The following is a 14,188-nucleotide window of genomic DNA, read 5'->3' on the forward strand; positions in this document are numbered from 1 at the left end:
TTTGTACAAGCGCCAAGAAATCGGAAACAAGAATTCTCTATTTGCTATTTCCTATTTAGTGAATCGAAAAATGGGATTTCTACTCAGTAGAAATCGTTTTTTGTTACTCCCTAAAGGCCTTTGTACATAGGAAAAGACTGTTTTGCATTTCTTAACGTTCAGAAATGTCGATTTAGGCTGTTAAGAAAGGAAAAAGGCCTTTATACATCTGGCCCTAAGTGTTGTCTTGATCTGTAGTAGTATCAGTTATTGAGCCTAGACATTTGTAAGGTTGCTGGTACTAGTACTTGTTTGAATGGGTCAGATGGTAGATTCTACAAAATGAAGAAGAAATGAGGATGGATCATCATGGATTCCTAATCTAATTTCTCCCTCATCAAAATGTTCAGTTTCACATTAGCAAGCTCACTATGAACAACTTTGCCATGAAATGCAAGCGCATTGGAGTTAGCACTTGCGTGTTTTTTTTAACAGCTGGACACGTGCCTGGATTCCATATAATGTGCATGAGGCCTAAACTCACATATGGCCCCTTATGAATAGTTATTGATGTCTGGATCGATTACGGGGTTCCTTGGTGGATTGTGCAGTACAATTAGGATATAGTGGGTCTTACAGGGCACAGTTTAAGATCTGTCAAGAATGTACAGCAATTCCCTCAAACTATCTTGAACAGTGCAGAATGCAATGGCTGCATTGGCAAAGGTATCACCATGTGTTCTGAGCCTGTTTCCAATGGGATTTTTTGAAGTTGTTATTTTATTACTTATATACACATTTGTTTGCACACATATACATTAATAAACTGAAGCACTTCTCCAAAGCTTATATTTCACTTAGCCATTTTTTCTTTTTAATGTGATAGTCTTACTTTATCATATTCTTTTTTTGTAGTTTAATGGAACATTTGAAGGTCCATACACTGTCTACAATGGAAAGGATACCATAGAGAAGACAGCAATTATAAAGGAATATCAGGGAAGCAGGTAAGCACTCTTTTATTGTTATTGTGTTAAATGGTGTTTCATTGATGTTTGCAAGGATGAAATAAGGAAGTAATGGACCCAATATTTTTATCAGCATTTGGGGTACCGATTTAGAATTGGAGGGTAATTGTAGATCTGACATTTTATGGAAAAAAATGATGAATTCTGTATTGGAGAAGAAATGCATTGGTGTATGCACCAGCTGAATTATCTCCAACCAGAGGAATAGTATGGCAGTGGTAATTCTTATGGCAGTTACTCAAATATTTTACAACAAATAACACCATCCTTGAAAAAGCAGGTTTTCTTTAGTTACTACTCATCTCCTAATCCCACCCTTAGGCTCAAGGATCAATTTTGTTTGGGGTTCTCTGTGAATTAATAACATAGAGTTATGGTTTTTTTCATTCTAAATTAAATAAACATCAATATATTTTCATACAGTAAGTCTTGCCAAGAAACTCTTCCCTGCCTTACGCAGTTTCTGTATGGTAGTCTTCATCACCCCATGCTCCAGTGTATGGAAGTCAAAAATCATGCTCATGTAACTTTACAGGCAAAGCACACACCGTACAATATGAGGGACAAGCAATTCAAAAGTGGAGAAGTACAATTTAGCTGAGGACTTTAGGGATCAGATTGTACAATTTGAAGACCTTTAGAACAATGGAGAAACAACTTTGCAAATAGGCATTTAAAGCACATACTTTTAGAAGTTCAAGGCCACTGGTGCAGTCATACTCCCCAGTTCATCTTAACGCCTTCACCTTTTCATATGAACTGAAACATGCAGGGACAACTAGTTCCCTCTCTGATTCCTTTCATAGTCGAAACCATTTTGACTACAAAAAAGCATTGCTTGCCTTCATTCTCCTGTGTATTGAACCCATTTTCTTTGTGTTGTAGGGCTGCTAACTAATGCCAAAGTGTTTTTGCTCTCTCCTCTAAACATGATAAAATTGGCTTACACCCAATTGGCACATTTAGTTTACTTGTAAGTCCCTTGTAAAATGGTACTGTAAGTACATAGGGGTCTGAAAAATAAATGCTATTACGCCTGCAGCACTAATTGTGACACCCACTTGAGTAGCCTTTTTAGCATGTCTCAGGCCTGTAATCAGTGGCGTCTACTCCTTGGAAGCAGTAGTGAGGAAGTGGTTAAAAAACACTCAGTGCCTCTCTTCCATCCTCTCCGTCCTCTTCCTGGCTTCTGTGCGAAAAGGAAACAAGAAGAATCCAGTCTCCCATAAGCCAATAACAATGCTGCAATGCAGCGTTGTGGTTGGTCTGAGTGCTGTGGTACTGTGCTCAGGCAGCGAATGGGAGCCTGGGCATGTTCTCCACGCAGGCTGTAATGCAGCCTGGGTGGAGAACATGCAAAGTGCACATGACTGTTTGGCCGGCCAGAGACTGTCGGTCGAACATGAATGCACACTTAGGAGGGTGCCCACCACTACTTCCCCCTGCACTGCCCAGCCCTGCCCCACAAAACTGCCTCAGCACGGAAAAATAAAATGATAATAACAGAGCGCTATTATTATTTTATTTTTCGTTTTTTTCAGTTCTTAAAGGGAGTGAGCGACGTTTTTCCACCTTAGCAGAGGAACCCCCCCTTCCTACCACTGTAGCCTGTGTGTGCAGTTTTAAATTGCTATTTTGCCAGGCCTAAACCTATGCCTTTTTACTACATATAAGTCACCCCAAAAGTAGGCCCTACACAGGCCAATAATGCAGCATCACAGCTACCCCGGAAGACACAGCAGAGGCATTACCATCATTCACAAGGACACCCTCCAATGCACCACCATCAGATGACAACAGTACATCGATCTTGGAACACCTCAACGTTCAAATCAGATTAGATGCCAAATTTTGTGGAGAAGTGTGGCTCAGGGGTTAGAGGCAGCAGACCCGGAAGCTGAGATCGGTCCTGGACAAGGGTTCAATTCCCCGCCTCGGCGGGTCTTGGGCTAAAAATTCCACAGACTCGATAATTCTCGCCCCGGTGCCTCCTTGACTCACGGGTTCACACTCTGCGACTCTGGGCAATAGCTTGCTTAATCTCCACAACGGCCCCTCGCGGCGGGATGCCTGACTTTCACCTTGTGGATACCCTGCTATCTCACAGGGGAATACCAGGAAGGGTTCCCTAAGCAAGCGCCGGGAAACCCACTGCGGGTAGCTGTGCGCTATATAAGCTCAACTACATTTACATTTACATTTACATTTACCATCAGAGAAACCCTCACCTACAGACCCCTGGGCACCCATCCAAGCTTCTGCGATGCCATGTCAGATTTCATGTCTCCCCGGGCAATCGACTACAATCTCTAGATCTTCCTAGTAGACTTTAATTAACTTCCATCTTGAGGATCCCAATGACGACAACTCCATCACCCTCCAGGTGAACATGAGCAACATCAACCTCATATTGCAACAAAAAGAGAGATAGGGTAGTGGGATACTCTCGCACCCCAGTGTTAATCTCATAAACAAAACAAGAGTATTCCAAGGAAGGATTGGAGACCATCAATATGGAGCAAAAAACGACTTCACTTAAGGCGTTTTATGTTGAAAGAAAGCCCTCACTCACCACCTAGTGATGACATGCTTCATCATCGGGCCCCACAGAGGGAATCTAGCATCCCCTCTGTGTGCTGCGACGCCAGAACTACTGCGGAGCGGGTAGTGGGTAAGGACAGTGATGTGCAAAGAATATTAAGTGAGTGATGTGAGGTTTAAAATTAGTCTGTAGTGTATCACAACAATTTTATTAGGATCACTAAGGACTTTATCAATAAAATGATGTGTCGGAAATGCGTCCACAATTATTCAAGTGGTAGTTTCCTTAAGTCAGTCGACATGTTTCAGCCACGAAACGGTGTGAATTTACCTGGCATTCTTCAGGACTTGGTGTGAGTAAACCCTGGCGGCATGGACTCGCTAAGGTCCACCCTAACCTAGGGACGTGAAAGTGAAAAATAAATAGTGAAAAAAGTGCAAAAAATTAGAAAGAAAAACTGTCTTTCTAATAACTCCTGGTTTAGGAGATCATCTTCGGGGTCCAGCTGAGGGTCGTCTTAGGTATACTGAGGGTGCCGAGCGTTGAGGGCGGTGTGCCGATTACGCCTCCACCCCCCTCCTGTGACCCATGGTGTGCATCTATCACACTATCAAAGTGCAGAAAACCCTAAAATCGGAAGCCTCCTAAACCAGGAGTTATTAGAAAGACAGTTTTTCTTTCTAATTTTTTGCACTTTTTTCACTATTTATTTTTCACTTTCACGTCCCTAGGTTAGGGTGGACCTTAGCGAGTCCATGCCGCCAGGGTTTACTCACACCAAGTCCTGAAGAATGCCAGGTAAATTCACACCGTTTCGTGGCTGAAACATGTCGACTGACTTAAGGAAACTACCACTTGAATAATTGTGGACGCATTTCCGACACATCATTTTATTGATAAAGTCCTTAGTGATCCTAATAAAATTGTTGTGATACACTACAGACTAATTTTAAACCTCACATCACTCACTTAATATTCTTTGCACATCACTGTCCTTACCCACTACCCGCTCCGCAGTAGTTCTGGCGTCGCAGCACACAGAGGGGATGCTAGATTCCCTCTGTGGGGCCCGATGATGAAGCATGTCATCACTAGGTGGTGAGTGAGGGCTTTCTTTCAACATAAAACGCCTTAAGTGAAGTCGTTTTTTGCTCCATATTGATGGTCTCCAACATCAACCTCACTCAGCTGGTCACCACCCCCATGCACATCGCGGGCCACTCACTGGACCCCATCTTCTCCTCTAGTGACAAACTCAAGTTCTCACTCGTGATCGAGCTGACTTGAACAGACCACAGCACTGTCCACTAAACCATTGAGGGCTCACCATAACCCTGACCAGACCACCCACACAGCCCTGCTGGAACTGCTGCAGAGTCATGGAACCTCTCTGGATCTCTGGCCTCCAACAAACCAGGCTCGTCCACTCCGACACCCTAAAACTCAGCGTCCAATACTTCTCTAATTGGATCGTTAACACCATTGCCCCCATGGAGAACACTACCAGCAACAGAGCTGGTTCACTCCCTAACTACTGACCCTCAAATGTGACTGCAAGAAACTAGAGAGATGTTGGTGCTCCAGCAAGAACCCCTAAGACCTCGACACCTTCAGATCTCCCCTCAAAAACTACCATCACGACCTCGGGGAGGCCTAGAAGGACGTTCTCACCAACTGCATTGAGGCAAGCACCAACCACGCCAAAGAACTCTTGTAATGTAATGTAATTGGACACTTGTACAGCGCTACTGTCACTCCGAGGAGCATCATGGCACTAAGCTGGACCCGGGGTTGGAAACGTACTGGGTGGCTGCAAGAGCCAGGTAAAGTCATTAGATAAGAGTTCTGCATAGGGCGTTAGATGCTGAGAAAATCCAAGTCACTAGGGCTTTCCTGAAGAGTGTATCGGATTGAAACTGGCGGAGCTGGTTGGGAAGTTTGTTCCACACCTTAGAACCTATCACTGCAAGTGATTTTCCTCCCTTCTAGACATTTCTAAATGCTGGTATTTTCAACAGATTAGCGTTGGACGACTTAAGACTCCGGGAGGCTATAAAGTGGCTGAATCTGGTTTAGAGCTAGTGAGGACCTGAGGAGTGGACTATCCTGAAGGTGATCATCAGGGCCTTGAACAGAACTCTTTTGTGGATTGGCAGCCAGTGGAGTGTTTCTAAAGCTGCCGATGCAGAAGACCTCCTAGGACATTTCGGCACTAGACGTGCTGCTGCATGTTGGACCATTTTGAGCTTATGTAAAACCGACTTGTTTGTACCTGCGTAAAGGCTGTTGCAGTAGTCCAGTCTGGACCTGATTAGGGCCACTGCAACTGTAAGTCTGGCTGAGATGGGAAGCAGATCAAATTCTTTTTTGAGTGTTTTTATGATATGGAAACAAGTTTCAGCAACTGCCAGTGATTGCTGTTTGAAGGAGAGAGTGGAGTCAAATTTAATTCCCAGGTTTCTGACCACTTTCACAGTGTTGGGCGGGAGGGGTGGTGTCGCTGGCCGCCAAGTTTAAGGAGAGAAGGTGTTCTCTTGTCCTAGTGGTAGTATTTCCGTTTTTTCAGAGTTACACTTTAGATGGTTAGTTTTCATTCAATTGAAAGTAGTGGTTAAACATAGGTGTAGGCTTTCTTCCGCCTGTGTGGTGTTATTGTCCAGAACCAGAATTAACTGAGAATTAACTGTGTATCGCCCACATATGAAATGTTGTCTATTTTGGAGGACGATATCAGGCTGATCAATTGGGCCATATAGGCATTGAATAGTGTGGGGCTAAGACTGGACCCCTGAGGGACACCGGAGAGCAGTTGCTTTTCTTCTGATTTATATTGGCCCAGAGCGATGACTTGTCTGCAGTTCGTCAAGAAATTCTTTAGCCAGGCCACGTCTGTATGGGAAATGCAAGATGGTCTAGGAGGATGAAATGTGAGACCGTGTTGAATGCGGCTGACAGATCTAATAAAACATGGGCTACATTTTTTCCTTGGGCAAAGGCTGCTCTGAGGTATTTAGCCATATATAGTAGGGCTGATTCTGTTGAGTGTTGAGATCTAAAACCGGAAAGTATGTTGTAAGTTGGGTGTTAAGTTTTTCCGTGATCTTGCTGAGGCAAGGTAAAAGAGAAATGGTTTGAAGATTGGAAAGGGTAGAGGGGTCCGCAAGTTATTTCTTTTGTAGCTGCTTTACAGCTGTGAGCTTCCATTCTCTGGGGATCTTAGCAGTGGACAAGAAAGCATTTATTATTTTGATTATGATGGGATTAACGGTGTCAATTATGGCATGTAGGATCAGGGGAGGGCAGGGATCTAAGGAGGAGCCTGATTTAGTAGTGAGGATCGCCTGACCGGATTCATCAGGGCTGATCGACTTCAACAGCATAAGAGAGTTCTCCTGCCCAGCCGCCACCAAAAACATGATCCACCCTTCCCAGGCCCTCTGCAACACCCTAGCGGACTACTTCCACCACAAAATCACAGACATCTAAAGCAACTTAAACCCCCAACTCCCCGACCTCAATCGCCTCCGTGAACAAACCGATGATACCCATACACACCGGGTCACGGACTGGAATCAGCTCTTGATCCAATATACCACCACCACCATGAACTCATTCCACTCTGGTGCTCCCACGGACCACAGCCGGCACCACATCTACAACCTAGGAGGGAAAGAACTCAGTAGCAACATCACAGCAATCCTCAACACTTCCATCATTACAGCTACTATTCCCCAGGCATGGAAACACATAGTGGTCAAGCCTCTTCTGAAAAAATCCCAGTGAACTCAAGAAGTACCACTCCATTCACTACTTACTTTTCCTGCCAAGTCAACGCCGTCTCGTCAACATGCTTCAACACCCTACGCATGCTCCGTAAGATCTTCCGGTGGATCCCCACCGAACCCAGAAAAATGGTCACCCAGGCCCTCGTCACAAGCCGACTGGACTACAGAAACACCCTATAAGCAGGAACCACCGCCAAACTTCAGAAACGACTACAACGCATACAGAACGCCTCCGCACGACTCATCCTCGACATCCCTCGACACATATCCGCCCACCTGAGAAACCTGCAATGGCTCCCCGTCAGCAAGAGGATCACATTCAGGCTCCTCACCCACGCACACAAAGCAATCCACGGCACTGGCCCCGAATACCTCAACAGCTGCCTCTCATTCTACACGCCCACCCGCTCTACCAGTCTCGCCCTCGCCACCGTCCCACGGATCCGCAGAACTACCACCGGAGGAAGATTGTTCTCCTATCTGGCGGCCAAATCTTGGAACTCTCTCCCCGCACACCTACGAACCACCCAGGACCATCTCTCATTCAGGAAACACCTCAAGACCTGGCTCTTCGAGCAGCAGTAGCACCCCCTCCCTCCTCAGCGCCTTGAGACCCTCACGGGTGAATAGTGCGCTCTACAAATTGATTGATTGATTGATTGTTACCGAACCGCAATTTGGGTTTGTAAATCGGTATTTGTAAGGGGCATGTTTAGGGTGTCCCTTCCCAATACCAATTCGCATTGGTATGTACAAATGTTTTGCGAACAAAATGCGGTTGTAAAACAGTTGCAATTCACGCGGCAGGCTCGCGGCAGGCTCGCGGCAGGCTCGGCACATACGCGGGCTTTACCTGGGAGCCGGATGGGGGCTGGCGGCAGTTAGGTTCTTCTCCGGTCCTCGGTGCAACTCTCCCTGTTCCGGCCGGCAATGGGGAAGCCCTCGGGGCAACCACCAATCCCTTCTATGACGCGCTGTGATTGGCTCAGGGCCAATCACAGTGCGGCCTGGGGCTGACGTCGCACCAATCCCAGCGCGGCTTCTCCTGACGCTTGGGATGACGCGCCCCGGGCTCCCGAAGCTCCTGAGCCGCGGCGGTGGTTTCCTGGCTGCTTTCGAAAAGCGTTTCAGAGCGCTTTCACCCCGGCCAGCGGCAGCAGTGATATCAGGTGTACGGCGCCTTCCTCCACAGCGCTTCCCAGCGCATTCAGGGCCCCAGGCTAACGATGGCGATTCGAGGGTGAGGTAGCTTTCCCTCACAGCGCTGAACAGTCCAACTCAGTCCTGGGCGGCGGCAATGATTTAGGGGACAGTGGTGGTTGCAGTTCGCTCAGGCACGCAGTGATGATCTCGGGCAAGTCTTAATCCCGGTGCCAGTCCCACGTTGAACACCGCTACAGGCACGCTGTGTGAGGGATAGTTCTGTAGGCAGAGAGTTCTTTTAAAACAGGTAGCTCTCCCAAAGAGGTTGTAGTCCCAATCAAAGAAACTAGGTGTCCTGTATGTGGTGGAGACACTCTGGAGGTGTTTCTTCAGTCTCCTCTTGCAGGGCAGGATCAACAGGCAGTGAGACAGCTCAGTAGATGGGGCAGCCGTTCCTTGGAGTAGTCAGCCTCCTTCAGACTGGCAATCCTTCCTGGCGCAGCAGTCCTTACTCCAGCAGGGATTCTTCTTAGTCCAGGGTGTAACAAAGAAGTGAGGCCAGGACCCTCCCTTATATATCTTTCAGTTTAAAGGCTAAAAAGTGGTAGAAGTCTCTGGAAGGGTCTGGGGGGCAGGGGCTTCTGGAAGAGTCCAGGGAGTTCTGGTATGTTCCCTGCCTTCCCTGGCCTAGCTGTCACAGTGATGAGAGACAGGCCGTTAAGGCTACAGTGGGCAGCCCATCACAGCTCATCCCAGGGAAGAAGGTGTGAATCACCACTCCCACCTCCCAACCCAGGCAGGCTATCAGTATGCAGAGAGGAGGGGGGAGTCTGCAGCCTAATCTAAGTGTAGGCAGGAAAAGGTCCCCTTTATAAAAGTGGGATCCCTAGCGAAGGAACGCCCAAACCCTATATATCATTGGAAAGGGTCCCCCGCCCCGAGTCCAGCAAGACCAAACATGATAGACTTATTAGGTCCCTGTCAGAAGTTAGTCCATAAGGGGAGGTTCCCAATGTAAGCCAATGGAGGATTAAACCTTACTGCGGTAGCAGTGGCTTGTGGCAGATATGCCAGCCTCACAAGGTTTTAGGGAAGAGCACCTGCACCTCAGCACTGTTTAGCAGCGGTGAGGCGCCCAGAGTCCTAAGTCCAACAAAAGGTAAGGTAAAAATGGGAGGCAAGAAGGGAAAAAATGTAGGGGAGACCACCCTAAGGCTGCCAGGTCTAAGACGTGTCCCCCACAGATGAAAGTGGGGAGAACTACCCAACCTCCAGGGAGTTCTCATCACTAAGGCGGAAAAACCGAGAGAGACCGTCAGCATTGGCGTGGTCTACTCCGGGTCTGTGTTCCACCCTGAAGTCCATCCCCTGTAGGGAAATGGACCACCTCAACAATTTGGGATTCTCGCCCCTCATTTGCATGAGCCATCTGAGGGGCCGGTGGTCAGTCTGGATCAGGAAGTGGGAGCCAAACAAATATGGCCTCAGCTTCTTTACAGCCCAGAACACCGCGAAGGCTTCTCTCTCTATCGCACTCCACCGCTGTTCTGGGGGGAGCAGCCTCCTGGAGATGAAGGCTACTGGTTGGTCCCTTCCCTCCTCATTGAGTTGCAAAAGTACCACCCCTATGCCATGCTCTGAGGCGTCCGTTTGGACAATGAACTCTTTGGAGAAGTAAGGGGCCCTGAGCACAGGAGCGGTGCACATGGCCTGCTTTAGAGAGTCAAAGGCTTTTTGGCAAGCCCCTGTCCAGATCACTTTTCTAGGTTTTTCTTAGAGGTTAGCTCAGTCAAGGGGGCCACAATAGTGCCATAACCCTTGACAAATCTGCGGTAGTATCCTGTGAGGCCCAGGAATGCCTTGACCTCAGTCTGTGTTTTGGGAGGCTCCCAGGCCAGGATGGTTTCTATCTTGGCCTGTAAGGGCTGCACCTTGCCCCCGCCTACCAAGTGTCCTAGGTAGACTACCGACCCCTGCCCTATCTGGCATTTGCTAGCTTTGATAGTCAGGCCTGCTTGCTGCAGAGCCTGAAGCACTTCCTGGAGGTGACCCAAATGGTCCTCCCAGCTGCTACTGAAGACAGCTATGTCATCCAGGTAGGCAGTAGAGAAGGCCTCTAAACCGGAGAGGACCCGGTTCACCAGCCGCTGGAAGGTGGCAGGAGCGTTTTTCAGTCCTAAGGGCATCACTCTAAACTGGTAGTGGCTCTCTGGGGTGGAAAAGGCGGACCTCTCTTTAGCTCCATCTGTTAGGGCGATCTGCCAGTACCCCGACTTGAGGTCAAAGGTACTCAGGTATCGGGCAGCCCCTAGTCGGTCAATGAGCTCATCCGCCCTAGGGATAGGATGAGCATCAGTCTTGGTCACAGAGTTCAGTCCCCTATAATCCACACAGAACCTAAGTTCTGGTGTGGTGCCCGGTGGGGCAACTTTTGGTACCAGAACCACCGGACTGGACCAAGGGCTGTTGGAGGCCTCTATCACCCCCAACTCCATCATCTTAGTGACTTCACTCTGGATGCTGGACTTCACCTTATCTGACAGCCTGTAAGATTTGGACTTGACAGGGGGGCTGTCTCCTGTGTCCACATCATGGGTACACAGGTGGGTAATCCCAGGGATAAGGGAGAACACTGAGGAGAACTGCCCCATGACCTGGCGGCAGTCCCTCTGTTGCTCAGGAGTCAAGGATCTAAAGCTTTACTAGCGTAGTCCAGGAAATCTACCCAGTTCTGTGTGGGTAGTTTGTGGCTATTCCTAAACCTCTGCCTATACCTCTCAGGGGTAAGACCGAACCTCTTAAGCAATGCGGCTTTCATGACAGAATAGTTAGTCTGGTCTTCCTTCTCTAGGTAAAGGAGGGTGTCCCTAACATCTGGAGGTAGGTACTTATACAAACCCCCCCCCAATAACTCTCTGGGACCCCATGGGCTCTTAACGATACCTCATAGGCGGCTAACCACTTATCAATATTATCCCCCACCTTAAAACTGGCCATCACATCTTTAGTCAAAAAGACCCTGGACTCACGTGAAGCTTCCATAGGTACGCTGCCACCATTCGTGTTGCTGTTGGCCCCTACTTCTAGGGCCCGGATTTCCAGTTCCTTCAGGCTGAGCTCATGGGCAAGTTCTTTTTCCCGCATAGCCATTCGCTTGTTCTCGCGATCCTGCTCCATGGCCCACCTTTCTCTTTCCCGCTCTTTCTCCAGCTTGGCAAGCTCCAACCTGAGCTGTCTCTCCTCCCTCCTGTCCTCTAAGGACAGGCTCTTCACTGACACACTACTGCCTGCCCTGGAAGGTACCCTTGTACCTGGTAACAAATTACCATTTCCGCCAAGTGCAGTAGGTCAAGATTTTTCTGTGGTGTCGTTCTCCGGTCCTTGCCCGTCCCCATCTCCTTCTGGGTGGGCTGTTACCCATGCTCTCAAGGCTTTCTGAAGCTCTGCCTTCTTGGCGCTTCGCTTGAAGGGCACCCCTTTCTCCTCGCAGAATTCCTTGAGTTGTGCCACTGTGTAAACTTCCAGATTGGCCAGCTCGAATTCCATCTTGCTAGGTAGGGCCTCAGACGTTTGTAGAGAAAACCATCTGGGACTTAGGCAAAAGGACTTTTAAAAAGAGCAGCCAGTCAGGGAGAATTTTTAGAAAAATTAAAAATGCCAATTGGAGAGGGTAGACAAAAATTCAGTAGAGTTAGGTGTAGTGTTGCGGTGTACACTGCATCGCTGCGTGGTGTTACACAAGCACAAGTCCTATCCCACTGCTCGATCACCAATGTTAGAACCGGGGTCTCTAGTTGGCAGGGGTTTGCACCCTAGTCCAAGTAGGGACCACCGCTTCCGACTTGGTAGCTTGGTGCAGAGCAGCAAAGGGGTAACTTCAGAGGCAATGTGTAAAGTATTTGTGCAACACACAACAACAAGGACGCAGTAAAACACTCACAAAAAGGAACACCACAACAGTTTTGTATATAAAAATATAAATATCTTTATCTAAGAATTATGAAAGATCAATCATCAGGTAAATGCAGTTGCAGGCAAGATCAATAATTAGCCAAACCTAGCTTCCAGTCCAAATCAATGGTATAAACGAATCCAGTTGCCAGGCAAGATTAATAACAAATGAATTCAGTTCCCAAACAAGATCCACAATCAGCCCAGGACAAAGGGACAAGATTCCGTATACTCAGTCAAATAGATGTCAGTACTCTTTATTCAGGGAAAACAGTTCCTCCAAGGTAGTGAATTATATGCTGCCCACAGTCTCTATGAGCCTGTCTCCCTTTGGATGAACAGTACTTTAGATTCACTCAGGTTATTCGTCCGATTCCAGGAGGAGTGCCTGCGCAGTCCGAGGTAGCCTGCCCTACACTCTAGACTGTCTCTGGGGCTTAGTGAATGCAATGCAAGGCCCGGCAGTCCTGCTTGGGGCCCCCTATTTTTTAAGGCGGAGTCGTACCCCTTTGGCCCGATCTCAACGAGGGCCCCACACAGTCTCGAGCCGGCCCACTATCTCCCGAAGAGAGTTCCCCGCAGCCCGCTTCCCAGTGAAAACAGCTTCCCAGGAGGCCTCCCGCCCAAGGCAATGATCAGGGCGGGAGGCTCGGCACATACGCGGGCTTTACCTGGGAGCCGGATGGGGGCTGGCGGCAGTTTGGTTCTTCTCCGGTCCTCAGTGCAACTCTCCCTGTTCAGGCCGGCGCTGGGGAAGCCCTCGGGGCAACCACCAATCCCAGCGCGGCCCTTCTATGACGAGTAGGGAATCCCGGAGACTCAGGGCCAATCACAGCGCGGCCTGGGGCTGACGTCGCACCAATCCCAGCGCGGCTTCTCCTGAGGCTTGGGATGACGCGCCCCGGGCTCCCGAAGCTCCTGAGCCGCGGCGGTGGTTTCCCGGCTGCTTTCGAAAAGCGTTTCAGAGCGCTTTCACCCCGGCCAGCGGCAGCAGTGATATCAGGGGCACGGCGCCTTCCTCCACAGCGTTTCCCAGCGCATTCAGGGCTCCAGGCTAACGATGGCGATTCGGGGGTGAGGTAGCGCTTTCCCTCTCAGTGCTGAACAGTCCAACTCAGTCCTGGGCGGCGGCGATGATTTAGGGGACAGTGGTGGTTGCAGTTCGCTCAGGCACGCAGTGATGATCTCGGGCAAGTCTTAATCCCGGTGCCAGTCCCACGTTGAACACCGCTACAGGCACACTGTGTGAGGGATAGTTCTGTAGGCAGAGAGTTCTTTTAAAACAGGTAGCTCTCCCAAAGAGGTTGTAGTCCCAATCAAAGAAACTAGGTGTCCTGTATGTGGTGGAGACACTCTGGAGGTGTTTCTTCAGTCTCCTCTTGCAGGGCAGGATCAACAGGCAGTGAGACAGCTCAGTAGATGGGGCAGCCGTTCCTTGGAGCAGTCAGCCTCCTTCAGACTGGCAATCCTTCCTGGCGCAGCAGTCCTTACTCCAGCAGGGATTCTTCTTAGTCCAGGGTGTGACAAAGAAGTGAGGCCAGGACCCTCCCTTATATATCTTTCAGTCTAAAGGCTAGAAAGTGGTAGAAGTCTCTGGAAGGGTCTGGGGGGCAGGGGCTTCTGGAAGAGTCCAGGGAGTTCTGGTATGTTCCCTGCCTTCCCTGACCTAGCTGTCACAGTGACGAGAGACAGGCCGTTAAGGCTACAGTGGGCAGCCCATCACAGCTCATCCCAGGGAAGAAGGTGTGAATCACTACTCC

General features: G+C 48.9%; 1 protein-coding gene across 1 annotated transcript in view; it reads left to right on the plus strand.

Moving 5' to 3' along the window:
* The window catches only part of CD36 (CD36 molecule (CD36 blood group)), a 538,852-nt gene that overhangs the window by 271,088 nt on the left and 253,576 nt on the right, over nt 1–14,188 (plus strand). The window contains exon 5 of the mRNA XM_078674174.1: nt 895–986. Coding sequence (XP_078530300.1) covers nt 895–986 — 92 coding nt within the window. The remainder of the gene's footprint in view (nt 1–894; nt 987–14,188) is intronic.

This window comes from Lissotriton helveticus, chromosome 1_1, assembly GCF_964261635.1.
Source record: "Lissotriton helveticus chromosome 1_1, aLisHel1.1, whole genome shotgun sequence".
NCBI classification, from domain to species: Eukaryota; Metazoa; Chordata; class Amphibia; order Caudata; family Salamandridae; genus Lissotriton; species Lissotriton helveticus.